This window comes from Ixodes scapularis, unplaced genomic scaffold, assembly GCF_016920785.2.
Source record: "Ixodes scapularis isolate PalLabHiFi unplaced genomic scaffold, ASM1692078v2 PGA_scaffold10__122_contigs__length_95168666, whole genome shotgun sequence".
In the NCBI taxonomy this organism is placed as follows: Eukaryota; Metazoa; Arthropoda; class Arachnida; order Ixodida; family Ixodidae; genus Ixodes; species Ixodes scapularis.
The window spans coordinates 73,548,941-73,576,074 of NW_024609836.1; the positions used below are offsets into that span (position 1 = coordinate 73,548,941).

At 45.8% G+C, this 27,134-nt stretch overlaps 1 protein-coding gene and 1 pseudogene across 1 annotated transcript; one reads left to right on the forward strand and one right to left on the reverse strand.

Annotated features, from left to right (window-relative positions):
* Positions 1–1,985: 1,985 nt before the first annotated feature.
* On the forward strand, positions 1,986–15,660 carry LOC120843964. The gene is made up of 9 exons (XM_040215485.3): positions 1,986–2,118; positions 2,386–2,506; positions 4,264–4,403; positions 6,943–7,066; positions 8,222–8,346; positions 9,587–9,704; positions 11,859–11,998; positions 13,288–13,366; positions 15,426–15,660. Exons 1-9 carry the CDS (start codon positions 2,052–2,054, stop codon positions 15,640–15,642), a joined length of 1,131 nt encoding a protein of 376 aa, XP_040071419.1. The 5' UTR covers positions 1,986–2,051; the 3' UTR covers positions 15,643–15,660.
* Positions 15,661–20,604: 4,944 nt separating this feature from the next.
* On the reverse strand, positions 20,605–26,819 carry LOC120843953 (annotated as a pseudogene).
* Positions 26,820–27,134: the final 315 nt, after the last annotated feature.

Sequence of the window (27,134 nt, forward strand, 5' to 3'; positions counted from 1 at the left end):
TACCAGGAACAGACTCACGTCAGACAGTAGATAGTATTAGGCAACCGTGTTGGCCCATCCGATATGATACGATGGATCCTCCAGTACAAACTGTGCACGTGCGAGTCTTTTGTGGTAGTGCATGGGCAGTGCGTACCAGAGAGACCAACGTACCATCTAGGATGTGCAAAAAAAGGTTCCCTAAAACTCTCTCCTGTCTGCGAACATTCTTTTGCACGACGTAGTAGCAGCTTGTCCACGGCTTTACACCGCGCGTTTATTTATTTTTGTAGAACGGTACCTTTTCCGCTCAATGAGCCATAGTAGAAGTGGTGACGACATAAATTAGAAAAACAAAACGCCAGTCCAAACCGTACAACAATCTGTAAAAAAGAAAAACAAAGGCATGTCAGCTGCCGTAACAAATTCACCAAAAGACGGTAAAAAGACAATATTGTTTGCGAGTTCATTCTAATCGTGAATTGCCCGAGTCTATTTAGACTGTTTGTAGAAAATTACAAACTATCCACCGATTCAAATTAACCAGTTTCAGAGTCGCCGACAACTCCAGAAACGATTGGGCATGGCGGGTTCCAAACATCTCATTATCTCACCTCAGTCAATCAGATTGCTGCATTTGCCGGTAAGAACACCGAAGAACCGATAATGAAGCAGGGGGTGGAAACAAATTAATCGACGCCATCCGTTTCTTCAGTAGAGAGTAGTGTCGATTTCAAAAAAAAAAATATTTATAATTACCATTTCTTTTTTCTTTTGTATGTGCCCACGAACGTTACGAGAACCCTGCGAAAAAGAAAAAAAAAAACCTTAGAGGATACTTAAGCCTCGCCTTTAAGGGTGGAACACGATAGCGTTATCGCGCCCCGTTTGCATTGGCGTTCTCATTGCCTTCTCATGCTCCTGCTGCCAATGAGCAGGAAGTGCGGCGGACACGGTGGCCTCGCCAGTATATAGCACGTCTGGCTCGCATTCGAAGAGTCGCGGGTTTGAATCCCACCTAAAATTCTTAAAATGTTGTCTTTAAGGCAATTCGATTACTTTATGAAGCGATCATCATTCAGGACATGCGGCGACCTTTAATTCGCATTACATGTAACGTTTTCGTAATCACTTTCATCCCACGCGTGACGTCCCGTTTCACGTGAGCGTTGTTTGAAGTTCCCGCGCTACGTCATGCGCCTGTGACGTCATGACCCTATTGACCAATCAGGATTTTTCCGTCACAACGCCAGCTACGCCGGTTCTTCTGCGACGCGAGCTCCCTAACACTATCGCGTCAATACAGACTCGGTCATGGTTGTTTTCACTACTGTCTTTAACGAGTAAAAAAAAAAAAAAAAACATACTATTAAAGATACTTTTTTGTACGCACATTGCCGTTTTCTAAGAGTTGGTGCGCTATATACGTAACTAATGGATGCAGCGAAGCTAACTTCTACTACGGTTCAAGTCGAAACGCAGCCGACAATCTCAGGGAGCCAATCAAGGAGGGCAAAAGCGCATCTCCTGGGCGATATCGTCGTCTTTCTGCGTTCAACGGCCATTCAAATTACGCAGACAGAAGGCTCCGTGTGATCCTGCGCTCTTTTTTTGTGTGCGCGATCGGTTCATCTCAAAATTTCAAACGCGACAAGGCAAGAAGCACCGTGAGGATGAACTTTCGGCGCTGCTTTTGATCGGCTCCGTCGGAAAAAGCGTTCCGCTGGAATTTAGAGAAGAACGGAGGTTAACTTGGCACCGCTACGAAATTGCAATTTCGACCAGGCAGATGATTGGCAAGCGGAGGTGTTACGTCCCTCAGCGCAAGCCAGCGATTATTTTACCTCGCAGCGCTTCTTTGTGACTCAGGATCCTATCTAGGCATTCCTCTGATATAATACTTGGTATGCAATCACACGCGTACACATAAAAAAAAACGCAGTTACAGAGAAAAAAAAAAAGAACGGCCCTTATCGTTCTTATCAGGGAGAGGTGCCTGACGGCGAACGCCGATATTAAGCGTCGGCGAGCTTACAACCAGGTCAGAGAGAGATATCCGCTCACACCGCAAAATGGCCTCCCGATTCTGGAACTGCGCAGTATGGATGACCTGCTTGTGCGCCTTCCTCGTCGAACATGGTAAGTTCTTGCACACCTTTTTGGTGTTTGTCACCACGGCTAAGTATGCCGAATCTTTGGTTTGTGGACGCCTGCACGGCATATGATGTTCCCTAGGAGACAGGGAGCTAGTGTGTCGGTATTTGCGAGAACGAATCTACGCCCTATTTACGAAAGATAGTCACCTATCACATTCTTGGAATTATTTCGATCACGCGTTTATTAATTATTCTATCACATGAGCGTAAGTAAGAAGTAAAATTATCGCAATTTTTATTTTATTTGAAGGTGCCTGCGACGCTCCAACATGTGAAAAGTTTGCATCAAGTCCCTGCCTCCCTGAGGGTGCGGATAAAGTGACGTTCGAGATTACATCCTTCACGGTGAATTCTCTCAAAAGGGATTGCACGTAAGTGTCTTTAATCCTACACGGTGTTGTGCAAGTTAGTGAGAAAAAAATGAGGGTCGCTTACAACCCCATGTAACACCGAATTGGAGCGCAGCTCTTGAGGAGGAGGAGAGAAGGGTACTGAGGGGAGCGTATACCCCTCCTCCTCACCTCCTCATCCTGCGTACTACTCCTCCCTCCTAGCGACGTCGGCGTCGCCGTCGGCGTAACCGTGAGTTCACTTGACTACCGTGAGGTCACGTGACGTCATCGTGATGACGCTATAAGTGACGTCATCGTGATAATGACGATGAGGATGACGTCATCGTGATGACGTCACCGCGATTAAGTCTCTGACGACGTTCATCAGTGACGTCACCAGTGACGTCACGCGTCCCATAATGCACCGCACGGTTACGCCGCCGCCGACGCCGACGGCGACGCCGCTCAAGCCGGAAACAGGCGCCTAAGAGCTCAGCTCCAAAAAAGAAAAAAACTGAAGGATTACGATTACAATTACCACTGGTTAAGAAGTATTCCATTATATTACTTCATTACTTGAAAATAGAAGTAATTGGTCGTTACTTGAAATAGTAACCACTACTTCTATTTCTTCGGAATTTAAAAAAATAGCTGAATTTTCTGCCGTTTTAAAACGGGTCTTTCGCACTGTCCATCATTGAATTATAATCACCGATTTATAAACAACTTGTATACTTCTTTAACCACCGGTTCTGGTAAACCACCCTCCAGCCAGAGATTTGGGTCGAGGATTTCTTGGCAGGAAACTTGTACAGAGGGCGACATTAGAGGTGGGAAGGAAAATAGTAACAGTTACGAGCAGTTGTAGAGCTTCCAAAAGTAATAAAATTACTGTTGTGGCAACTTCCTAATAAATGTAATCTACATATTAGAAATTAGTTCATAAAGTGAGCGGCCACAAGTAACTTGATTGCGCGTATACTTAGTGTACTGTGCACGTATATACTCCTGCACAGGATTAGCCTACCATACAGGATTCTTCGTTTCGAACACAGATAGTGAAATCTTCTTTAGCTGCTTGACGAATAAGTCACTGTAACACAATTATGGATTACTTTCAACGAAGAATTGCCTGGCTTAGACATTCCGCCAAACACAGTGAAGCTTCGATTAAACTTGGTGGGTTTTTTCATCAAGCAGCCCTTGCTATTGTAATTGAGCGGGGACATTTTCCTTCTAAATTTAACCGTAATTTATTACGCCTCGCCATTGGGGCATCACGTGACATTGTGACGTTGCGTAACATATGACGTCACACGAAACAATGACATCGCGTCAGGTGGAACCATGATTCGCTCAGGTTGAGGTCATTACGTGGTTGCGCTCGCGACCACGTAATGACACCTCGGATAACGTGACGTCAATTTTTATGCTATATTTAGCGGTGAAATTGACGCCAGGTGGCGTCACACGTCAAAACGACTTCAAGCTTTAACGTCATTTGTCTAGTTTAGCGTGCAAACTGGGGCCACATGACATAACCTCGTGTGACACCATGTCCCGCGAGATAAATTTTTCTCGAAGTTCAGCGGCAAAATTAATGTCACGTGATATTGCGACGTCTTGCGTTCACACCAATACTAGCAAGAAACGACCGGGGAGCTACCAGCACAAAGCTCTCGCTGCAGACGTAATGTTTTCTGATTCTCATTCCTGCCTCGGTCCTCAAGCCAGATTCATATGCGCTAACCACTGTTTCACTGGTCTCAGTAACTCTGTGAAAATCTTGTTCCCAGGAATGCGGACGCCATATCTGCATGCGTAAATGATCTAAAGATCGACGGCTGCCCAGAAGAAGAAAGACGCGAGCTCCAACTCCTTAAAGACGGGCTTCGTTCAACAAGAGACTCTTTATGTCACGAAAATCTCTTCCAGAGTAAGCATGTGCTCTACTCATTCATTCATAAACTAATATTTGGTAAAGAAAAGTATATAAATTATTTATCATGGTGGCGGCGTATACCGGAAGTGTCCAACAAGCCACATCGTAGTTTTTTCGGTCTTTTTTTTGCTCACAATTTATTTAACACAAGTTCTCTTTACAAATTTCTTGTACTAAAGATTATGTCCCAGCCAGAGTAAAGTTGTAAACACCGATTTGCTTTGACCTTATATACAGGGCGTCCCAATTTTAGTTTTAAAGATTTGTTTTTAGGAAAAACAAAAATCAAACAAAAAAGCTACGCATCGCTGTTCGTTCATTCTCCGCCCAAAATCTAGCGCTAGAGGTTCGAACTAGAGGCCGACGTTTCTGCAATAACCATTGCCTAATTCAAAAGTCATTTGTGGTTTTCTGAAATTTTCAATGATAAAATGGTGGTCGACAGAGCTGTCGAATACATTGAGGTTTTTGGTACTTATTCCCGAAAACGGGCAAAAAATGGGCCCGATTTTCCCATAAAATATTTAGAAAATCACTTATAACTTCTGAAGATGATAACGGTTAATTCTGAAATATTTCGCATCTGTTTCGGACCACTATCGCTACATTTGGCCGGAAGATGAGCCTCCCATGATGACCAGTTCAAGTTTGCGGTAAATAAAACCTCGTAAATTGTTTTGGGGGACACCCTGTTCACGGCAGACATCGCTTCTCTCAGTAAAAGGTGGCCAGATGTTGTTTTAAAAACAATAGAGCGTTTTCACATAAACGCCATCAGCCGTTTTGTTGCTATAGTCGCGAACAGCTGTATGGTGCCTGGAACGCTTCTCCGACGGATGTGTTGACACCGTCATAAAAAGAAAAAGGTGGTCCTTCGAAGTGTCACCCTGCTGCCGACCGCGATCCTGGCGGTGTCACGGCAGCGGTTGTGTACGTGGCCGGCACCTGATTAGCTGCAGTTCGCTCTCCAGCTCACCAACACACGGAAGCTTCGGCGGCCAGGAGTTGGGACGCCGTGACCGCAGCGACACTCGAATTGGCTCGTACTTGTCGCCGGAAATTTTACGACCAAGACGCCAGAATTGCAACATGCGACAGTGTGACGCTGCGGCTTGTGTGGCGTCGTTTGTTGCCAGTCTGGGAAACTTTCTATGCACGGGCAGAATAGGACGCTAAACTCTAAACACAAAATTCTGACACGCATCCCCGACAACGTACTGGGAAAACGAAGTACAAAAGCACGTGGTTCCGGAACAAAAGAAAAAAAAACATTCAGGCTTTCCATTCAGGTGAAGAAGGAAGATCAGCGAAGCTGACAATGGAAAGTAATAGCCGGCCGCAAGTCGGCAAGTCAGAGTGGAAAAGCTGCCGCCATCTTTGAGCGACGGCGGCAACCAGATACGTGGCTTGCCGCCGTCGCTCATAGATGGCGGTATGTGTCCAGAGTTCGGTGTCTTCATTTCTTTGCGGGGGACGCGATCCTGATGAAACTACCCCTTAACAGCTCCGCTGTAAAAATTTCCTATTTTTGCGAGGATATTTTTGTGACACAAGTCTAGAAAAACGGACATTGGGAAATCGAGAGTTGTACTTTTCTTGGAAAGCACACATTATATGAAGCATAAATCAACACTCCGTGACTTTACTTCAAATGCAGCATGATGCCCCCCCCCCCCCCCCCCAAACAATATATACATATATATATATATATATATATATAAAACTGAGAAGAAAAAAACCCTTAGTGAAAAACAGCAACAACGGACGATTTAATCTTCGACGTTTCGGCCGGAGTCCGGCCTTCGTCTTTTCTTCTCAGTTTTATACCCACGCCTTCGGCCTCCCGCCACCATGCCCGTTATATATATATATATATATATATATATATATATATATAATGACATCTTGGGGCTAAGTAGGCTGTAGGCGTATTTTTTATAAAAGTAGAAGCACCGAGGGTCAAACAAACTTGGAAGGTTTAATTAAACATGTGTAAGTTATACAGAAACCGCGACGTTTCGAAGGGGGACCCTTCTTCCTCAAGCGGGACTTGAAAAGTGAGACCTTGCGAAGCGCGTAAAAGCATGGGGTTAGAGGCGTCGACTGCCGGCAACGGGCCCGCGATTCCTGGTAAAAGTAAAAAAAAAAAAAAAAAAGATTCTTCATAACTTTTGAATAAGGAAATGGTTACTTCTGAAAACTATGGTATCTGGTCTGGACCACTAGCGCTACTCTTGCGGGGAGATTGAGCGTTCGACGATTTGTAGTAAATTTCTAAGGCGAAGAGAACACTGTAGAGGTTTTTCGGACACACCCTGTACAAGTAATAGAAGCCTTAAATTATTCCTATAGCTAAAAAGTTTTGGGTGCTTGCCAGCACCGGAAACGTCGCATCTTGGAGGCAAATATGCACAAAGAGTGTCACGTTTCGACGGTCTTTGCGAACGCCTTTGGAACCACGTACTATGGCTTGTCGTTTACCTCACTGGAGTGCAATGCAGCAATATGTGCTCAATGAATGCGATCTTTACAGGCATGAATGAATGGAACCGCTGTCTCAACAAGACGATGCTTGATGTGTGCCTTCGTGAATACAATTATGAACAGAAAACACTTGAAGAAACTGGCCGTCTTACCCGAGATGAAAGAGAATGCAGGTAATGTGAGCACGAATTCATCTGCGATCATTATTGTGAAGACACAGACCCTCACATTCAACCAGTGACAGCGCATGAAACGAAGGGAGTGCTTTTGATGTTCACGCGTAATGAGTTGTAACTATCTTTTGCGCTTTCTTATGAACTATTTCAATCTTAAACTGTTTACAAAAATATTTCTCCATTACAATTAATTACACGTACTCCAGGTAAAAAAAGTATTTAATTAGATTGCTTGATTTTGTGCGAGAGATCGTAATTGACCTATTCTTCATAAGGTAAAGGTTTCTTCTCTGATTACTTCTGAAGCTTAATGTCGTTATGACTCGCAACATTTAGACCTAAGTTTAAGGTGTGTCGCCACCGCTTCGAATATTATTTTAGATTTTTTATGTTAAAATTATTACACCATGGTTGCGATCTGAAGGATATTTTCATAGGTCATTTAAGCGGGCTAAACAATTCATAATATATATATATATATATATATATATATATATATATATATATATATACTTCATCTGGGTTCTTCGCGCGCAATCAGATCTCTGGATTCGAGCAGGCGAATGGAGGATGAGTGAGTAGTAATGCAGCTGTATGAGCAGGCTGTGCAATGAACCAGTATCGTTGCGTTATTTTTGGTGTGAATCCTATTATAGCAAAAAAAAAAACAATTCTTGTCATTATTGATGGTCGTGTTTTAATACACGCCTTTTCAAAAGTCCACCGAACAACATCGGCAGTCGCCATTACTTGGAAACAAAGAGCGTGATTGGACCCGAGTCCTTGCCGAACGGTCACCTCAAACTCGTGTCTAATCCATGCTCAGGGTATGCGAGCAAGCAATGGCGATCAGCCGTCGACTTTTTAAGAAGGTCGCTTGAAGCATCATAACATCAACGTATTCGAATTTTTTTATTGAGCCCAGTTTATTGCAAAGCTTAAAGTGTAAAGAAGATGCAGAGAATTTTTAAGTGAAAAAGGTTGATATATAATAAAGTTACGAAAGTTCCCCGTAACGAGGAACACCTGAAAAGCAAGTTTTGATAAGAACAAAAATAAAATTCTTCAATAACCGTAATGGCCTTTGCTTTGACAAATTATATAGAACCTATGAACGGAAGTAGGTAGAGACGTCATCTTTGCTTTTGTCAGATATGGAGGATATGCGTGTTATTTAAAGTCCGGCGAAGGCTGTCTATCCACGAGTCCTGCCACGAAGGCGGTGAAGGACGTTTACAACACCAATCTTGACCTGTACAACTGCCCACGTTTTGACGGTGAGTACAAATGCGTGAAATCATTGCGTAATAATAACAGAACAAAGAATATTAGCAAAAAAAAAAAAAGAAAAAGAGAGATCCCTTACTTTTGTCTTTTGAGGAGAGTTGACAGAGAACAAGCCTGCGGCGGCAACTTCAGGAGGTTATAGCGTCGCAAAATGAGACACAAACAATGAGTATAAAATGCAAGCTTGTAATTGCACAGAGATGAAGGACAAGATGTTCCACCTTCCGCTATAAAATATGAATATGGAATAAAATGACGACTTTGAGAAATGAAGCAATGTGAAATGCATCGCCTGTACTTCTCAAACGAGCGGGAGAGCTTAGTCTAATAAAACAATATACGTAATAAAATTTAATATTTATTTTATATAATCTGTAATCTAGACTAATGTCTTATATATTATATCCTTTTGCAGATGGTGTTTCAGTTCTAATTAATATACTCTAAAAACTATCCTAACCCGCTTATTTCCCATTATATTCACTGAAATATTAGTTCGTGAGCACATAAAACTACCAAAAAATGAATTAATAAATTAATTAATAAATAAATGAATGCATCAATAAGTTATATTTTGACTCTCACATTACTTGATCTGGACATGGCAGGAAACGTAAAAATTTTAGAGGATATCTATAAAAAAAAAATGCCTGCCTCTTAATAAGCCGAAATATTTAAAAAAATAGGAAAAATAATTAACATTTTAATAAAGCACTCCGTTTCTCTCCTGCAAGGAGTGTGCTGCTCAATAGCGGACACGAATCGCGGCTAAGGGGTGTAATGGGAGCCATTAAAGCTATTATTCCTTATAAAAAAATGTATTTTTTTATGAGAATAAGTAGAGTAATAGAACGCTGATCTGAGCTCTCTCATGTTTTGGGACAACACTTCTGAAATACCATTTATTTCTAACTCTAGTCCCTGACAACGTAAGAATTGCAGGGTGTGGCGATTACCCGATACTTCCTGATCACTTATCAGCCAATTCGATTGCGGTATTAGCTTACAAGAACGCCGAAGAACCAATGACGAAGCAAGAGACGAGAATATGTTGAGCCATACTCTGCGTTTATTTAGTTGACAGTGACCATAGGCTTAAGATTATTCGTCGCGTCAATACGCATGTTTAAAGTAGTATTCCACCTGCTTCAACTTCAGAAAAACTAGAGAGGGGAAAATTTACCTTTTCAAAAGTTTCACAATTAGTTGATTTAACTTCTTTTTTTAAAGGTTCTTCGGGCAAACAACGCTGCGATGCCGAACGATTTTTGGGATGTTTCGCGAGGGCCGTGGAAAAAGTCCAATTTCTAAACACTCATGACGACGAATCGCTCGCTAACGACTGCAAGTGAGTACAGTTTCTTAAATTTTATCGTCAAGATGCAAGCATCGTCTCGGAGAAAGACAGGGCGGAAAAGAGGGCAGAAGATAACATGCCCTCAGAAAGGCCATCAAGCAATATTATACGCCCGCCCATCTGCTCAGAATCGTGCAACTGATCGGAAATATTAAAATATAAGAAATATATATTTTTATGGCATACTTGGAATTGAGGGTCTAGTCAATTGATAAGATAATCAAACACTTTAAGAAGTCATTACACCTATGTATTCCTTATGACTTGTTATCAATAGATTCTCATTCTTCAAAATAAAGAGCGGAAAACTCATTCGCGAAATTCAACGCCAATATGTTGGGAAATGTGCAGCGAAAAGCGATATTGTTTATTCACTGCAAATACGACACGCTGACTTTGCCCTCCGCCATTGCCTCTTGTATATTTATAATGCCTGCTCAGACAATTGTTGCCAGATATCACCACAAGGATTCGCCGCTTTTCCGCTCAAGATAGAACACATGAACGACGTGAATGAAGTATAAGCCTCTCCCATGCATTCTTAGTGCAATTTGGGGCATTTGGCATTGAAGCTGTGGGCCGCACTTAGGCAGTTAGTTCTTTTCTTCTTTTTTTACCGCGATTTTTGCCGCGTTTTGGGCAGACTCGCAAAGGAAGGTACCGGGGCTGTAATTTCCCGATGCTGCAGCAACACCCGGGATCATGAACAGTGACGAAGTTCATTTTAAGGAAATATTACGTCCCAAATTCTACCTGGTGCAGCTCAAGAGTTTCCATTAGACACATTTTTGCCACAAATATTTAAAAAGTCTTGTCTAGACAGGCGGTTTGAGCTTCTGTTTAGGTGAAGCCTCAGCGTCCCGCTGAGACTTCACTCAAAGCCCAGCTCAGTTTCGGGCCTCCCTGTCGTCAAAGCTGAATCAGCCCATGTACCCCCCCCACGACCTCTTTCGCTACTGCTTGACTGGCTGTCCTGCCCAGCTCTCTTTCGGTTTCGCACACCTCGAGGTAGAGACAGGTGCCTGACAAAGGGCAAAGTCCGCCATATAGGGAGCGTGATGCCCGGCACTGCTAACTCCGTCCACACTGGACTTTGTGGCGGTTGTAACCTCATATAGACCCTGGCCGTTGCAATTCCTCTTCACCTTCTGATCTTAGCTTGGTACGTTGCTTCAGCAATAAAAACACCTTCAGTCTGTTTCAACATGGTGAAAGGTTACCAGCTCGTCCGTCTGGCCTCTAATTCGTGTGGGGCCATACCTACTGGCTCGTGCATACTTACATTGCCTTGGAATTACGTACGTGACAGTGAGGGAAAGAGCGCGGGAACATGGCTTGAAGGTTTTATTCAAAATTATTCTCGAAAACCTGAAACGTTGATATCACGAAGTATATTAGTTCTTCAGGCCGCCTAAACGCCCGTTCCTCTTACGTGCGTTCATTACTTGAGTATCCAGTTCATGTATTCGTTTTCTCCCTATTCGTTGTCGAATGTAACAAATTGCATGGAATCCTAACAATTTCACACCCTGTTGACTACTCCATGGACAAAATCATCTGTATACTTGCGTTTGTGTTCTCAAGGAATTGTATATAGGGTGTAAAATTCTTTAGTGTTTTGAATCGTGTTGGTATCTCTTTTTTGCAATATTTCACTGATGTGACGGAATGCAAATAAAGTAGTATTCTCGGAGACGGAGTTAACAGCTCTTGATATGACATGAGCAAGTGTTTAAATCAATAACTGAAAACACAACTGCTAAAAAAAATTTCTGCTGCGCACATCTCGCAGTTTACACGCATATAAAACCTCCATAAGCAATGACAAAACACACTGTGAAACAAAAAGAAACATAGGACTGCTCATTGCCCCCTATTTATAGAACTGCGTGTGTAGGTACTTTTGCAAGTGATATTGTGTGTTTTTTTTTTTTTTTGGGGGGGGGGGGGTTATATGCCTCACTAATATCTCGTGTTCAAGACCCCGCATTATCCATTTTAACGTGCCACAGCTTAACTTCTTAAAACTTAAATTAAACTTTGGTTTGAAACAAATGATAACTTTGTCATTACGCTCGTGAGAACATAAAGAAGCAAGTTGCGCTTGCTCTCATATATTGTGACTAATTTGACCTTCGCTTTCAGCGTTTTGGAGTCTGTTGATTTTTGCACTAAATACATGGAGACTGGAGGATGCTCGGACGAATCCAAGCAAAGGCTCCAATATCTGAAAAGTGACTTTGCTTCCCTTCGTACCCACATCTGCGACCCAAACCTCCATACAAGTGAGTTCATCTTACTCGATGTGTATAAGGGTCCGTACGTTTCGTTTTGAGATCAGCCCGTGGTTAACACTCGTGTTAAATTGTTAGAATCAAAACTTTGTGATTATTGAAAGGTATTTATTCAAAGTCTGAAATCCGCGTTAAATGTGAACTTTTTCTGCTTCCTTCATTGACTTCATCAGGCTGTAGCGTCAGATGCGGTAGGACTTAGAGCGAAACGAAGTGTAGAATAATCAATACCTGTGAAAAGCCTCCTCTACTTTCTTGCAACTTCATCGCACCATTATGGCGCCGACTTTGCAATTGGGCCAGAGCTCGATGCCGAGCATCCTTCGACGCGTTGATTGGAGACGAGTCACAGCCGAACGCTGACACGGCTCTCGTGTCCAATCAGGGCCTTCGCTCGATCTCACTGCGATGACGTCAAAATCCCATCGCGCAGGTTTTGATTAATCTAAGTGTTGATGGCTTGACCCGAAAAATTTCTGTGGTCTCCGCTCGGTTCTCGGCTGCCGCGAAAAGAACCTACCTTGAGATCATCCACACTTATAGAAACAGGCAGCTTAAGACATTGAGGGCATGGCTTGTTGTGTAAAAGCTTTACGTTGCGGAATCCTTCTTTAGGCATTCGTATAGGATACTGGTGCTGCGTGATTGGCTGAGGGGCGCTAATAAGGTGGACCGGGTCCTCCGCGTTTATTCGGCCTCCAGCGGCTTTAGTGTGTTCGGTACACATTACTTGCATCGATGGCAGATCGGGGGCTCATTGTGGTGGCCTTGCTGCTGACCACGTGCATTGCAGCATACAGTTTGCAGCTCCGAATTCGTTAATCTCAGAAAGAACAAGGTAAAACTAAGGCAGGTAAGGGTGAAATGGCGGCGCGTGCAAGCGACATAAAAGCTACGCGAGCACTGTATGCGTTACACGACGCAGCGTGAACACGGCTTCGACGCTTTCAGTAATTTACCGATACAGGGTATCGACGTGCGCGAATCTTTTATCACTTAGGTTGGAGCTCCATATAAGCAATCTAAACAAGATGACCAGTTTTGTCAAAAGCGATTCAATTGTTGCCAAGAAAAAATTGAAAGTCGGCAATCGCATGCTCGTGCTCCCACGCTGTGTACGCATAAAACTCTAACTCATAAGTTAAAGCGCCCTACGAGTGTATTACAAAAACAATAAAAGAAGTCATGCTACACGCGGAGCTTATTCGCGCTAGAATGTTTAGTAGAAAATAAAATAAAAGATGTGCGTAATTAGCTTGAACAACCTTTCGCATTTCTAGGTGCGCTTGAGCTGAATCAGTGCCTGGACAAAAATGCCATGGAATCCTGCGTCAAGCTTGCGTCATACGACCTCTGCAGGTAACGACAACTAAAAGAGATGGGGTCATTTAAGGTGGCTGCTGTACGGTGGGCCGTTGTAGTACGCTAAACTGAGTTTAGTTTTAATGACTAAAAACTACGTAAGCATGGACCTGTTGTACAAATATTTAAAAAAGTCGTTTAGTCATAATATTTAAGCAAAATACCAGAATCATACCTATGTGGTAGAGAAAGACATTGAGAAAACCAATTTGGTAATGCGCTGGACCGGTTGGTGTTAATTTAACGAATACATAAATGATAACTATTTTTATTCTGTCAAACGCTATTTCGGGCTGTAAAGAAAGAATGCTTAGGAGAAGTTTTTTTTCAATTCTTTTTGTAAGCTAAATTGTTTTTTTTTTCAGGGAGGATAAAATTATTTAACAGAAGGGTGCATCCGTGGCACTCTTTTGTTAAAGACGCTTACCATTCTTAGGTGAATATGAGATGAGGAAAAGTTAGTCAAATTTTTTAGACCGATATTTTTCAAACCAGTAGAAGTTTGCTTTGAGATGACTTGACTATGGACTTTGGCAGGATATCTTTGACATATATATTGAGAAGTAATTATTGCCTGCACTAAATATTACTTATTACCTTTGACCTTTATCTCTAAAGTCCTGCAATGCATGGCATGCTTTATATAAGAAGGGATTTTTTGAATTTGCTGAGATACTAAGAAGACGTCTCGGAAAGTGAAAAAGTATTGTTTATTAATTTCTTAACCGAATTTAGCGTAAAAGTTGACGTAATGTACGTGACTTTATGTCACGTAATGTCAGGTCGCGTGACATAAATTTCCCCTTTAGATTTAACGGAGAAATTGTTATCACTGACCTTGAGTCCCGTGATCTCACGTCACGCAAAGTCACGAAGTCATGTCGTGATGCCCAGTGACATCAAAATGTTTTGTGACGTCACTTTTCCAGGTGAATATAGAGGGAAAATGCCTAAACAAGCGAATGAAAGGACGGATTGGCAAATGTTTGGGATAGGAGATTCCGTTAAAAAGTCATACATGCTTTAATACAAAATAGTTATGAAAGAATAAAAAAAAATGAAAGCCGTTTACAACTCCCTGTAACGCCGAATTAGAGCGCAGCTCTTGAGGAGGAGGAGGGAAGGGTACTGAGGTTCACGTGTTTTCAGGGGCCACCCCCCTCGAGGTCAAGTGACCTCGAGGGGGGTGGTCACGTGACAGTGGGGTCACATCCCCTCCCCAAGGTCACGTGGGGGTCACGTGACGTGGGGGTGTCACGTGACCACGGGGTCACGTGACCTCAGGGGGTCACGTGACCCCCAGAAAAAAATTTCCGCTAGATTTAGCGGGGAAAGTTTTTCCGCTAAATTTAGCGTGGAAATTTTTTCCGCTAGATTTAGCGGGGAAATTTTTTCCGCTAAATTTAGCGGGGAAATTTTTTCCGCTAGATTTAGCGGGGAACTTTTTTCCGCTAGATTTAGCGGGGAAATTTTTTCCGCTCAATTTAGCGGGGGTTTTTTCCGCTAGATTTAGCGGGGAAATATTTTCCGCTAGATTTAGCGGGGAAATTTTTTCCGCTAAATTTAGCGGAGAAGTTTTTCCACTAGATCTAGCGGGGAAAGTTTTCCGCTAGATTTAGCGGGGAAGTTTTTCCGCTAGATCTAGCGGAGAAATTTTTCCGCTAAATTTAGCGGGGAAATTTTTCCGCTAGATTTAGCGGGGAAATTTACCCATAATGCACCGCGCGGTTACGCCGACGCCGACGGCGACGCCAACGGCGACGCCGACGCCGCTCAAGCCGGGAACGGGCGCCTAAGAGCTGCGCTCTAAAACAAAATAAATAAATGTTTACTTGAGGATCATATCCTTAGCCGTTTTAATATGGACGGATAGAACTTTATGTTGTAAGCTTTAACTTACGTCACCCTAATACGAAATGCTGTTTGAGGCAACGTTAACTGAGAGCATCAGATCTTGGATGAAACATTCACGATGTTAAAAGTGGTTATATTCATAAATACGTGGAAGCTTTACCACGGTAATTTTTTGATCCCGTATTCCTTTAATTTCTCGCAGCCATGACCACTACAATTGCTTCCTGAATGCGACAACAAAGTGTACTCGAGACAGTCCTGCGATGAAAGCCGTGCACGACTTGTTCAACACTCATCTTAACTTGAAGAATTGCAGCAGAATCGACAGCAACGACGGGAACGGCGGCATCACCACGAGCCCGAAGATTTTGCTGACATTGGCTGCCTTATGCATTTCACTCTTTCCTTTAAGAAAATAAATGCTCCAGACGGCTTGCCTCCGGCCTATTTCGTCCCTACAAATATTTCTTGTGCGATCCAAATATGTCATAATCTTCTACAGGGCCCAATCGACCAAAATCCCTTTTTTTGGGGGGGAGGGGGGAAGGGGGGGGGGAAGGGGGGGGGGGGAGGGGGGGCTGTAAAAATGAACTGTGAACCGCAGAAATATGAAAGTCTGTGAGAATGTGACGCTATGGTCGTGGGGACAAAATACGGGAATTTGAGAACGTGACGTTACCTGGATCGAAGGATACGGGAGGAAAACAAAATTTCTGGATGAGCCGAGGTTCACCTAAGCCTAATATTCATCAAAGCAAGAAATGATATTGGGGGCGACCGCAGCATTTGGTTTCCTCAAAAAAAGCTTGTCAAACAGAAAGGAAACAATATCCTTTTTCTCGCTGTTATATATCTTTTCTTTTTTCATTTAACGTTACAGGCGAACATATTGTCATATTTTGGCATGATGAATATAAGTCTAAGGTGGATGTCGGCTCGTTCAGAAAATGTAGATTTTCTCCCGTATATCTTGATCAACGGGTAACATCATGTTCTTAAACTTTCGTATTTAATCACATTCACATACTGAAACACCCTCACGGAGTTTCAGCTTACTGCGATAAGTAATAAATTTTTGCTGGAAACAAAAAACAAGAAAAACGCGTTTCGATTTCCCGATCGGGCCCTGTATTGTGACTGACGACTTGAGAAACGACTGAAGAGATGAAGGGCGGGGCCTATTAAGGTCATGCTTCTCGCTTTGTAATTGGGTCTTTGTCGTTATGATCGGCTGTGGTTCCAATCCTATTGGCTGAAAAGCGATGACCAGGATGAAAAAATCGAAACTCGTCACGTCCTAGGTTTTTTTAGGTTGTCGGTGCATACAATAAAAACACTTCAATGATGAAGGTTTCCTGGTAAGAGTTCGGCTAATTATGAACTATAGGCATACTATAGGGCAATAGAAACAAAAGACAGGTAAACAAAGAAATGAAGTTTTAGGAAGTAAGTACTTGATTGATAAAAAAAAACTTTTCAAAATTGGCCTGCAAGGACTGCCTCATCGACTTGGGTTAGTTGAGAAAACATTTCAGGGAGATACTTTTGGCGAGTAGTGGCTTCGCAAAGCGGAAAAGATATATTTACCCGTCATGAATATTGAGAAGTCTTAATTCTTCGCAGATATTGGTGAACGGGAACAGGAGATACTTAAAAAGAGGACCTCATTTTTAACCAGATTATATGTACAGTACAAAGAAAAACATTTAGACCGCCATGAAAGAGGAAATTCATTGCACGAGGCATTGAAAATGTATCATAAACATTTGTACCAAACATAGTTACAGGAACGTCTCTTTATATGTGTGCAAATCTTTTTTTTTTTAACTTTGTTAGATTTTTATTGTAGAAGACAGGGGTTCTATCTGGAGAAAAAGGGACCCCTTTCCAAAAATACGTCAACTACCGACAAATCTTTTTCACAAATCTCCGTCTTAAACATGGCTTCCGCCCAGCTAGCGCAGCATCTCTACTAGCACTGAGCCTACGTCGGACAGTACCGAGAACTGACCGGCGGATCCAGGCCGCCACTGGCCATGCTCCGCCGTCAACTTCCCGGTATTGTCCGATATAGAACTTTTTCGCAAGGGCGCCGCCATCTTGAATTGTCGTCACTTCCAGTATGGGCGAAAACATTGCAATGCCGTCGCCACGCCAATAGGAGGCATTTAAGACAAAACGTAACCGTCACACATTCTCGTTTTGCCTCACATCTATTTTTTTTACTATTTGCAGGTTGAAACCTTCTGATATTTTTTCGTCGCCCATACCGGATATGCCTACTTGGCGGTCGGGGACGAGAGTAAGCGGAAAAGGTGTATGGGCCGAGCGCTAACTGGCCGACATGCTGCACTAGCTGGGCGTTTCGAAAACGGAACTAAGCTAAACTTGTCTAAATTATGCCCCGTGGGGGAGTTTTCTAAGAAAATATATCCAAAGGAATACGTGAGAGGTAGTTAAAACACCGCCGTACTACCGTAGTGTCGTCAAATATGCATATAACTTATGAAAATTCATTTTTACCGCAGAAAAAACACAATTCAAAGGAATTGGGGATTGTAAACGAAATTCAGAAGGCGCCAAAGGGACGGAGAAAGAGCAGACAATTTTTATGCGCGCTCAAATGTTTTGTAGCGCTGAAGCACGCTCAGCGAGGACGCTGAACGACGTCGCTTCCGCGCCTTCTGTATATCGTTTACAATCCCCAATACCCTTGAATTGTGTTTTTTCTGCGGTAAAAATGGATTTTTACAAATAATCTGAACTCTTGAAACCATTTGATCACCGTTGTATTTACGGTCCGTAAACGTTGCAGACGACTTTTGGCGCGCGTCTTTTCGGTTCAGATTTCGACAGCTCGTCTTGCTCCGCCACTTTGCTAACCGAGAAAAATAATCAAATGACCCTAAAATCAAGACCATGCGAATACCTGCGCCGATATTGGTTGTGCCAACAGGGGTAGCCAGGACTTGGAGATCTCGTATCATAGGTACGTTTCTTAGTTCTTGAAGTCAACCTGGTCACACCGTTCGTTTTGCTGGCCATGCAAACATGTTGAGACTGTTTGACGTGGCGTGCATTTCTCTTCCGTCCCCTCGCGCGCTAGAAGATCCGTGGCTCGTCTTCCCGTGCACATATATAGTGCTCAACAAGAAAAGCAGCATGTAAGCTGATCCCACTGCCAAAACTTCACTTAGATTCATGCCTCCCGCAGGAGGAAATGTGATTCCCTACAAAAGTACGGCATTCTTATTGCTAGTTTCCGAGAGCAGGGCGATTTGAATAAATAAGCACGTACCTTAACCTATTGTTCCTCAGAGTGACTCAAAGAGGTGGTCAGACTGCAAGGTACCAGATTCTTTATACATAATGACAAATACACAGCGCAAAAGGACAAAAAGGGAAGCGACACACCGGATAGAACAGAGCGCTGACTCGCAACTAGATATTTTAATAGAAGAAAAAGAGAAAGAAGAATATTTTGGTCACATTTCTGATTTCCTTTCTCTACATCAAATTAAAAAAAAACATAACTCGCACGTGTAACCTTTGCCATGATATGTGGTCGCTATGGCACGCGCTGGGCCTTCATAGTCAGTTTCATGAACTTTAACTCTTTGTTAGGCAACGAGACAGATGGTGTGCTGATGCAACTTCCTCCTCCACTGTGGATGTAAAAAGCCTCCAGAACCTCTCGGGTTGTTTTGTCCCGGTGTCTTCCCATAACTGTGGTGGCATCAAAAGACGGTTCACATAGGCATTCTTTACAGTGAAGTGAAAAACTCCCACCCACCTTGACTCTGAGGGAGTAGTCGTGCTCACGGAGCCCGTTATTTAGACAGCGTCCTGTTTGTCCAATGTAGGAGCGGCCGCAGGATAGTGGTATGTTGTAAACAATACCCGTGGCACCAGGCACAAACGGCTTGGCGTGCTTTTTGGAACATCTGTTTTTTAGACTTCCCTCTACCTTGGCGTTGACTCTTAGACAAATCTGACTCATCTTTTGGGGAGCTGAAAAGACCACAGGAACTCCATAGCGGTTTCCAACATTTTTTAGTTTATGGGAAATCTTGTGCACATACGGGATGACAACTGGTCTCTTTCTTTCCACACTACGTTTTGTATTCTGGATCCCTTTTACTTTCCTAATTATGGTGCTCGCAATACCTGACAGTAGGGCGGATGGATAGCCGGCTTTTTGCAGTCTCGCTGTTTGCAATTTGAAGTTCTCTCCTATAGTGTGGAGGCAAGATTTGTTCAATGCTGATTGTAGACTAGACAGAGCAATGCCCCTTTTTATGATTTTTGAATGGGCCGAATTGTAGTCCAGAATGGCCTTCTTCGACCTTGGCTTATAAGTCCAGCATACATGGTCGTCTTCTAGGCACAGTGAAATGTCAAGGTACTGAAGCACATTTTCTCTTGGGATCTCGAATGTTAAGCTCAGGCCTCCCCCACACGTTTTAAAGACACTCATCACTTGTTCCGTTACCGTGTCCAGTAGTACTCCTTTTTTAAGAATCACTAGAAAGTCGTCTACGTAGCGGAACACCTTACTAACAAAAGTGTCGCCTAACTCACTCGCGATAGCACAGTCCACTTCACCCAGATAAATGTCACTTAAAACGGGGGCAACACATGACCCAGTACACACCCCCGACTTTTGCCTGTAGCTATTCCCCTTCCACGTAATTATCATGGATTGCAGGTAGAATTGCAACATTTCCATAAAGCTTGACAACATTTCCATGACCCCAAGCAGTGTAATAAATGCACTGCTTGGGGTCATGTCTGATGAAGTCAACCGATAGCCGCCGTGTCTCGTGGTGCTGTAGCTCCACTTGGAGGCGCATGTTGTCAGCTTCCAAAATGAAGATCCGCTGCTGCATCTGTGCAATCTTGAGTCTGCACCCGTCATGCGTCCCAGACATCACGGACTGACCAAGATTGTCCTCGTGCTCGATCTCTGTAAAATAGAAATATGCATAAATGAATTCATAATTATACAGTTTTTGTCTCTATTTCTTATGCTGAATAATTATATATGTGCTATTCCTGTAGATTTCTGAAATAAGCCCCTTGCACTCAAGCACAGAGGAATTTTGGCTCCAATTACTGGCCATTTTCTGCTTGCCAGCAATATTATATTATACTCATCCAAATGTCGAAACGATAAATGCATGTAGATAAATAAAATAGTGAAGTCATAGATTAAATAGAACTTGCGTACCATTTTGCTCAGCTTTACTCTAACTGCTTATGATGAAAGTTCTGAAAAGGTTGTCTATCTTGCGTAACAGCCCATTTGTATGCTGTTTAGACACCATAAAGCAGGTTCCTTCGTTCAAAACTACAAACCATGCAGGTATGTATATTAGCAGTTATGCTGAATGATTTAGCGACATGAACTGTGACAGCTGCCTGCTGCACAAGTAACAGCAAGCATGAGCACCTTCGATGGTTTGCTGGACACATGGAGTGCTTGTCTGGGCTCCATGGCCATTGTCCAGGAGGGGCGGGCAATGTTCCGGGATGCTGCTTTCTCCTGTAAGGGGACCAACGACCAGGGATGCTCTTGCTCGTGCCACAAGTGGGATGGCTGCTCTGGAAGGCACAGCTGCTGCTGCTGTCGAAGGCCCGGCTGTAGCTGTGGAAGGTCGAGCCGCAGCTACGCAAGGTCTGGCTGCAGCCGCGGAAGGTCCGACAGCAGCCGCAGAAGGTCTAGCTGCAGCTGCGGAAGGTCTGGCTGCAGCCGCAAAAGGTCTGACTGCAGCTGCGGACGGTCTAGCTGCAGCTGCGGAAGGTCTGGCTGCAGACGTGGAATGTATGGCTGCAGACGCAGAATGTCTGGCTGCAGACGCGGAATGTCTGGCTGCAGCTGCGGATGGTTTGGCTGCAGCCGCAGAAGGTCTGACTGCAGCTGCGGAAGGTCTGGCTGCAGCCGCAGAAGGTCGTGCTGCAGCTGCGGAAGGTCCGGCTGCAGACGCGGAAGGTCCGGCTGCAGACGCAGAGGGTCTGGCTGCAGCCGCAGAAGGTCTGGCTGCAGCTGCGGAAGGTCTGGCTGCAGCTGTGGAAGGTCCGGCCGCAGCTGTGGAAGGTCTGGCTGCAGCTGCGGAAGGTCGGGCTGCAGCTGGAGAAGAACCGGCTGCTGGCTGAGGTGCCCCATGTTGAGCGCTTGCAGGAACTGGATCGGTTATTTGGGCCACAATCCTTTTTTTGACAGCAGCTGCAGGGTTACAATCACAACACACAATATTGGTGCTGCATAACCAATGCATACTATTATTGAAACCTGCAAATGTAAATCTCGGGGTTGTAGATGCCAAACAAACGTAGGGCATCTGGCACGTCTCAGCGGTGGACGAGAATAATTTCCACTACTTGAAAATCTTATGACGTGCACTAAACATCTCCACCTAGCTATGACCATTTATAAATCTGACGACTCTACACAGTGTCATGATTTTTCCTCTCTAATCATAACGCTTAGACATCATGCAATGGAAAGAGGGAAGGCAGTGGCAAACTGGTCTGCATGAGCTACATCTCTAGGGCAGTGAAAAAAATGCATAGGAAACAAGAAACCTGGGGAAGCACCAGCAGGCTCATATACACACGCATCAACTGCATTACGCTCGAAACTTGACGGCGATCTGACATGGTCGTCGCGCAGCGTGGTGATAAGCTGAGCTCACGATGTATGCACTGCCGCCGGCGCGGACGCTGGCAGCTACCAACGCCGTCCCCATCAACAGCGGATGCTACGAAACCAGTACCCGTAGCCCGGTTAACAAGTCAAATTGTGCGAGCATGCTGAAGAGGCAGCACGAGATTACTAAACACGACGTAGTACGTACCCCCCGTCGACAAGCGATGTTTCCATGCACCGTTCGTAGCGGCCGAGGACCGACGGCCGGTTCTTCACGTAAGTGAATACAGTCGGCACGTAGTCAGGGTGGCTGTTGTCCAGTGATGGTTCCAGTTAAAGTCCTCCCGGTGGTGTGGGAGGCAGGTTCCGCTCCGATGGTCTGGAGCGTGTTGGCACGAACGTCGCTGAGTGACGGGTCGACTCACTGCTTGCAGAAAGAACTATGTGCATTTATTTACACTCTAGTTACAAGTCCCAACTTGGGGAATCATCCTGCCTCGTCTAAAGTCTCGACCCCCGTCCCCAATTTCTCTCCATCAAATCCAAAGTCCCAATCCCTCAAAATCCTCTCCGCGCTCTTTTTGTAGGTCCGTAGGGGCCTCCTTTCCCCTCAGGAACCGACCAATCTCTTCGAATTCCGCCACTCACACGTGGTACACTGTTCTCCAATGGTCGGCGAGCTGTCATCCTGGCGCCCTAACGGTCAAACCTAAATTCCTCGTAGAGTTGTTCTCTGCAATTTTCCCAGCCTGACTGGCGCCAACCGCTAAGTTATTGCATCGGGCAAAAAGCGACAATTTTATACAAAGCGGCAAAACCCTCTGCATACACGAACATTCGGCTATAAGCCACAAGCATCTTCCAGCGCGGGCTCTTTCGGTCCCGGTCCGAGCAGACCCCCGAAACCCGAGACGCTTCTTAACGACCGGCGGGGGGGACCGCTCCCGCGTCGCGGCCGCTCTGGCCCCGCCGACCCAAACGTAGAAAGCTAAAAAAACACAATGCCAACGCAACTCTGGAAAGATAAACTTTCCTAACCAAAAGAAAATCACCTTAATTAATAAGCATGACTCCTAAATACTTAACTCCTCCCCACCAAGACTGTTGCGTTGACACTTGATGTAAGCGCAACATAAATTCCTTCCCCGAATATCGCACTGGCAAATATTCGAACCAACTACTTGGCCCACAGTTAACCAAAAGCAACAACCTCAACATCACGCTCTAAAAGTTCACCAACTGATCATCCGTAAATGTGAACACAATCAAACGGCACCAATAAAAAAAAAATGATTACAATTTCAAAACCAGAAACACTAAAACGGCTGCCGCAGGCAAAACGTCCAACACACACCAGACTGGGCACACAAAAGAAAAATTGCCGTGATAGCTGTAATGTTCAAAGTCAAACTGCCACTCACGATCACACACAAGTTGGACCCACTCCTGTACATTCCAGGGTCCCGCAAAATCAGTGGTGGGAGCTCTCAAAACTGTGGCATAATGACCACGCCCTAATCACGCCTGCAGGTCTAGCCGCAACATGCTTACCAACGCTAAAGCTACCAAACACGTTTCAATTACGTAGGGACACTCAAACTTCCCCGCAGAGAATAAAAACCGAACACAAAAAACATATATTTCGTAGAATATAATATATCGAGGGGCCAACCGAAGGCCAAAAGAACAATGAATCAGGGGGGCCGTGACATAAATGTATACTAAAAGTGAAATAAAAACCTAGTACCCTGGCTAGCTACCCCCCTAATCGTGGCCGTTTGGTCATCCATCTCGTCGCCGTTAAAGACGTTCTGAGGACTACCTGAGGCGGCTCGCAGTCAGTCGCTTCCGCAACACCCGCCGATCCCGAGCGCAAACCTGAAGTCTGCTGTTCACGCGTGCGAGCTCTGGGCATCGACCGGTGTGGCTTCCTCGTCTCCTCCGTGTTCATTTGGCGTTTGCCGCCCCCGCAGCACTTTGCGTCCAGACTCCCCCTTCTGGAGTAGCGCGACGCAACCTTGTCCCTGGGCGTCGCCCTGCGATGCACCACCGGCCTGACCTTCGGCGACGACACGGCCCTGGTCCCGAAGTCGGCGCCTCTCCGCAGTCGGAGCTTCCGTCTCGACGCCTGGATCGGAGGAATCAAGGCTCTCTTCGCCGTCCTCTCGCCGTCGTTCACATCCTCTGCATGACCGTCCTTGTCGTAGCCCGGAGCCGATGTAGGGTTGGACCCGGAGTCCTTGTTGACCGCCGACTCCGACCTGGCGATGCGCTTCTGGCGCAGCCGTTTCCTCCCAGCCTGGGACGGCCCTTGCCTGCCCAGTGCTGCGGTGACCGGTGCGCCGGGGTTCCCTGGATCCCGGCGCTCGATGTCGCCAACCGGGTTCGTCCCCTCGTCGCCGCCGTCACCATCGCTCCCGCTCTCGTTCTCGCCTCCTTGCGTCACCGGATCACCGGCGGGTGCATCTGCCTCGTCCGCGTCAGCTCCCCTATTAACGGGCTTCACATCGCGGCCGCCGCAGTCATCGCCGTATGCGTTCTCCTCGCGGTCTTCTTCCGGATTTTCAAGCTTCTGCCGCTCGTTCAAGATTTCGGGTAACCCGTCGTCGTCGTCCGTTTTCCCGGTGGGCTTCTGGTGCCCTTTGCCCGTCCGGACCGCCGGCTCGACCTCGATGTCGCCGCAGTCATCGCTGTCCGCGTCTATCTTCTCGGTGGGTTTGGAATGTACGTTGTCCGTTTTGACAACCGCATCGGATGCGCCGCCCGCTCCGACCCGGCCCTCATCTTTCCTACCGCGGCGCGACTTCTCTTCTGCCTGCTTCAGATTAAATTGGGCGATCTCGAGCCTGGCTTTCAGAGCTGCAATTTTTAGCTCAAACGCGTTATCGCCCTCACTCCCTTCGCCGCTGTCACCATCGCTCACGCTTTCGCAGCGGGCCTCGATGTTCACCTGTTCCGGGCATGTCGTCCACGGCAGCAGGATACTTTCCCACTCCACTAGGAGTTGTTCGGCCGTCTTGACGACCACCTCGACTTTCCCATTCGCTCCAACCTGGCCCTTATCTTTCCCACCGCGGCGCCAATCCTCCTCGTCCTGATTAGCGTAAAATTTGGATATCTCGAGTTTGAGTCTTAAAGATGCAATTTTTAGCTGGAGAGCGTTCTCCCTTTCACTCCCTCCCCCTTTTGATACGTCATCCAACATTGCCGGGCTCTTATCACCGTTCTAACTCATTGTACGTCGAGCTCTTTTAGTCATCGACCGCGACACCACTGACATGCGAAACCCGGAGGAAACAGAAACGAGTCCCACCTGTGTCAGTGCGCCGCTCCTGAGGCGATGCCTCTCCGGTGTCGCTGGACGTCACCCACCGGAGTCGGTCTTGGGTTCGGGCCCGGCTGATCCGCTCTTCGGGTCGCAACACCACGCAGCCTCTCACGTAGACGATGCTGCGTCGTCGCTGTATTTTGGGCCGTAACCCACGAAGCTTCTCGCGTGGATGTTACTCCGTCCACTCGTTCTCTTCGGGTCGTAACCCACAAGGCCTCTCACGAGGATGTCGCCTTGTTCACATCGGGTCGAAACCCACGAGGCCTCTCACGGGGATGTCGCCTTCTTCTCTTCGGGTCGAAACCCACCAGGACCTCTCACGTGGATGTCGTCCTGGTTACTTCGGGCCGGAGCCCACGAGGCTTCTCACGTGGATGTTGCCTCGTCCACCGTTGACGTCGGGTCGAAACCCCCAAGACCTCTCACGTAGATGCCGTCTTGGTCACTTCGGGCCGGAGCCCACGAGGCTTCTCACGGGGATGCTGCCTCGTCCGTCGTTGAGCCGAAGCTCACGTTCTTGCCCGCAGGTCGCCGCCACGTCGTCTCACCGGAAATCGCGCCACCATCCTGTCGACTGCGCCAGTTAAAGTCCTCCCGGTGGTGTGGGAGGCAGGTTCCGCTCCGATGGTCTGGAGCGTGGTGGCACGAACGTCGCTGAGTGACTGGTCGACTCACTGCTTGCAGAAAGAACTATGTGCATTTATTTACACTCTAGTTACAAGTCCCAACTTGGGAAATCATCCTGCCTCGTCTAAAGTCTCGACCCCCGTCCCCAATTTCTCTCCATCAAATCCAAAGTCCCAATCCCTCAAAATCCTCTCCGCGCTCTTTTTGTAGGTCCGTAGGGGCCTCCTTTCCCCTCAGGAACCGACCAATCTCTTCAAATTCCGCCACTCACACGTGGTACACTGTTCTCCAATGGTCGGCGAGCTGTCATCCTGGCGCCCTAACGGTCAAACCTAAATTCCTCGTAGAGTTGTTCTCTGCAATTTTCCCAGCCTGACTGGCGCCAACCGCTAAGTTATTGCATCGGGCAAAAAGCGACAATTTTATACAAAGCGGCAAAACCCTCTGCATACACGAACATTCGGCTATAAGCCACAAGCATCTTCCAGCGCGGGCTCTTTCGGTCCCGGTCCGAGCAGACCCCCGAAACCCGAGACGCTTCTTAACGACCGGCGGGGGGGACCGCTCCCGCGTCGCGGCCGCTCTGGCCCCGCCGACCCAAACGTAGAAAGCTAAAAAAACACAATGCCAACGCAGCTCTGGAAAGATAAACTTTCCTAACCAAAAGAAAATCACCTTAATTAATAAGCATGACTCCTAAATACTTAACTGTTCCCCTGTTTGATAAAGTGGCCGTGTTACAGTTCCGGTGCTTCTCGAAAGTACGATGAAGGTGACTTACATGTTACGAAGTGATCCTCGCATATTCGCGACTCCTTATTTGGCTCCCAAGCCTTGTTTGGGTCTGACGGGAGCACTCGCTTCACTGCTCGGATCCAGGCAGCTCTTCGATGAGGGAACAGTTTCTTCGAAGGGAATCGAAAATAGCTTTTCTTGTCTCCTGGCCGGTGCCAACTCAGGCAGCCAAAGGCCACGCAGCTCGTCGGCATCCCGCGGAACGCGACAGCGAAATCGTAGCGTAGTCGCGTAGTCTCACTATGGTCTCACGCTTCGCTAGTTTGTCGTCTCTCCCAACATACTCTCGAACCCGGGCGTCCGGCGCGCAGAGATACCGCGCATGCGCACTGCATATTTTCGCAAAACGTGGATTAAGGGCATTAGTGCGTAAAGCACAAGATAAGTGGGGTGAAGAATAAGTGAAGAGAAAAAGCGCATTTTTACTGAACTCCGGCTTTTATAGTTGATACGAGTCTTTTCAACTTTGTTTTATTCGCGACTCCAGCAAAACGGACGCCACAAAGCGG

Bases quoted from the DNA above. Each gene is read 5' to 3' on its own strand.
- LOC120843964 (XM_040215485.3), top strand. From the start codon at position 2,052: ATGGCCTCCCGATTCTGGAACTGCGCAGTATGGATGACCTGCTTGTGC. The intron at 11,999-13,287 runs GTGAGTTCATCT...TCGCATTTCTAG, and splicing joins CGACCCAAACCTCCATACAA to GTGCGCTTGAGCTGAATCAG. The intron at 13,367-15,425 runs GTAACGACAACT...AATTTCTCGCAG, and splicing joins GCGTCATACGACCTCTGCAG to CCATGACCACTACAATTGCT.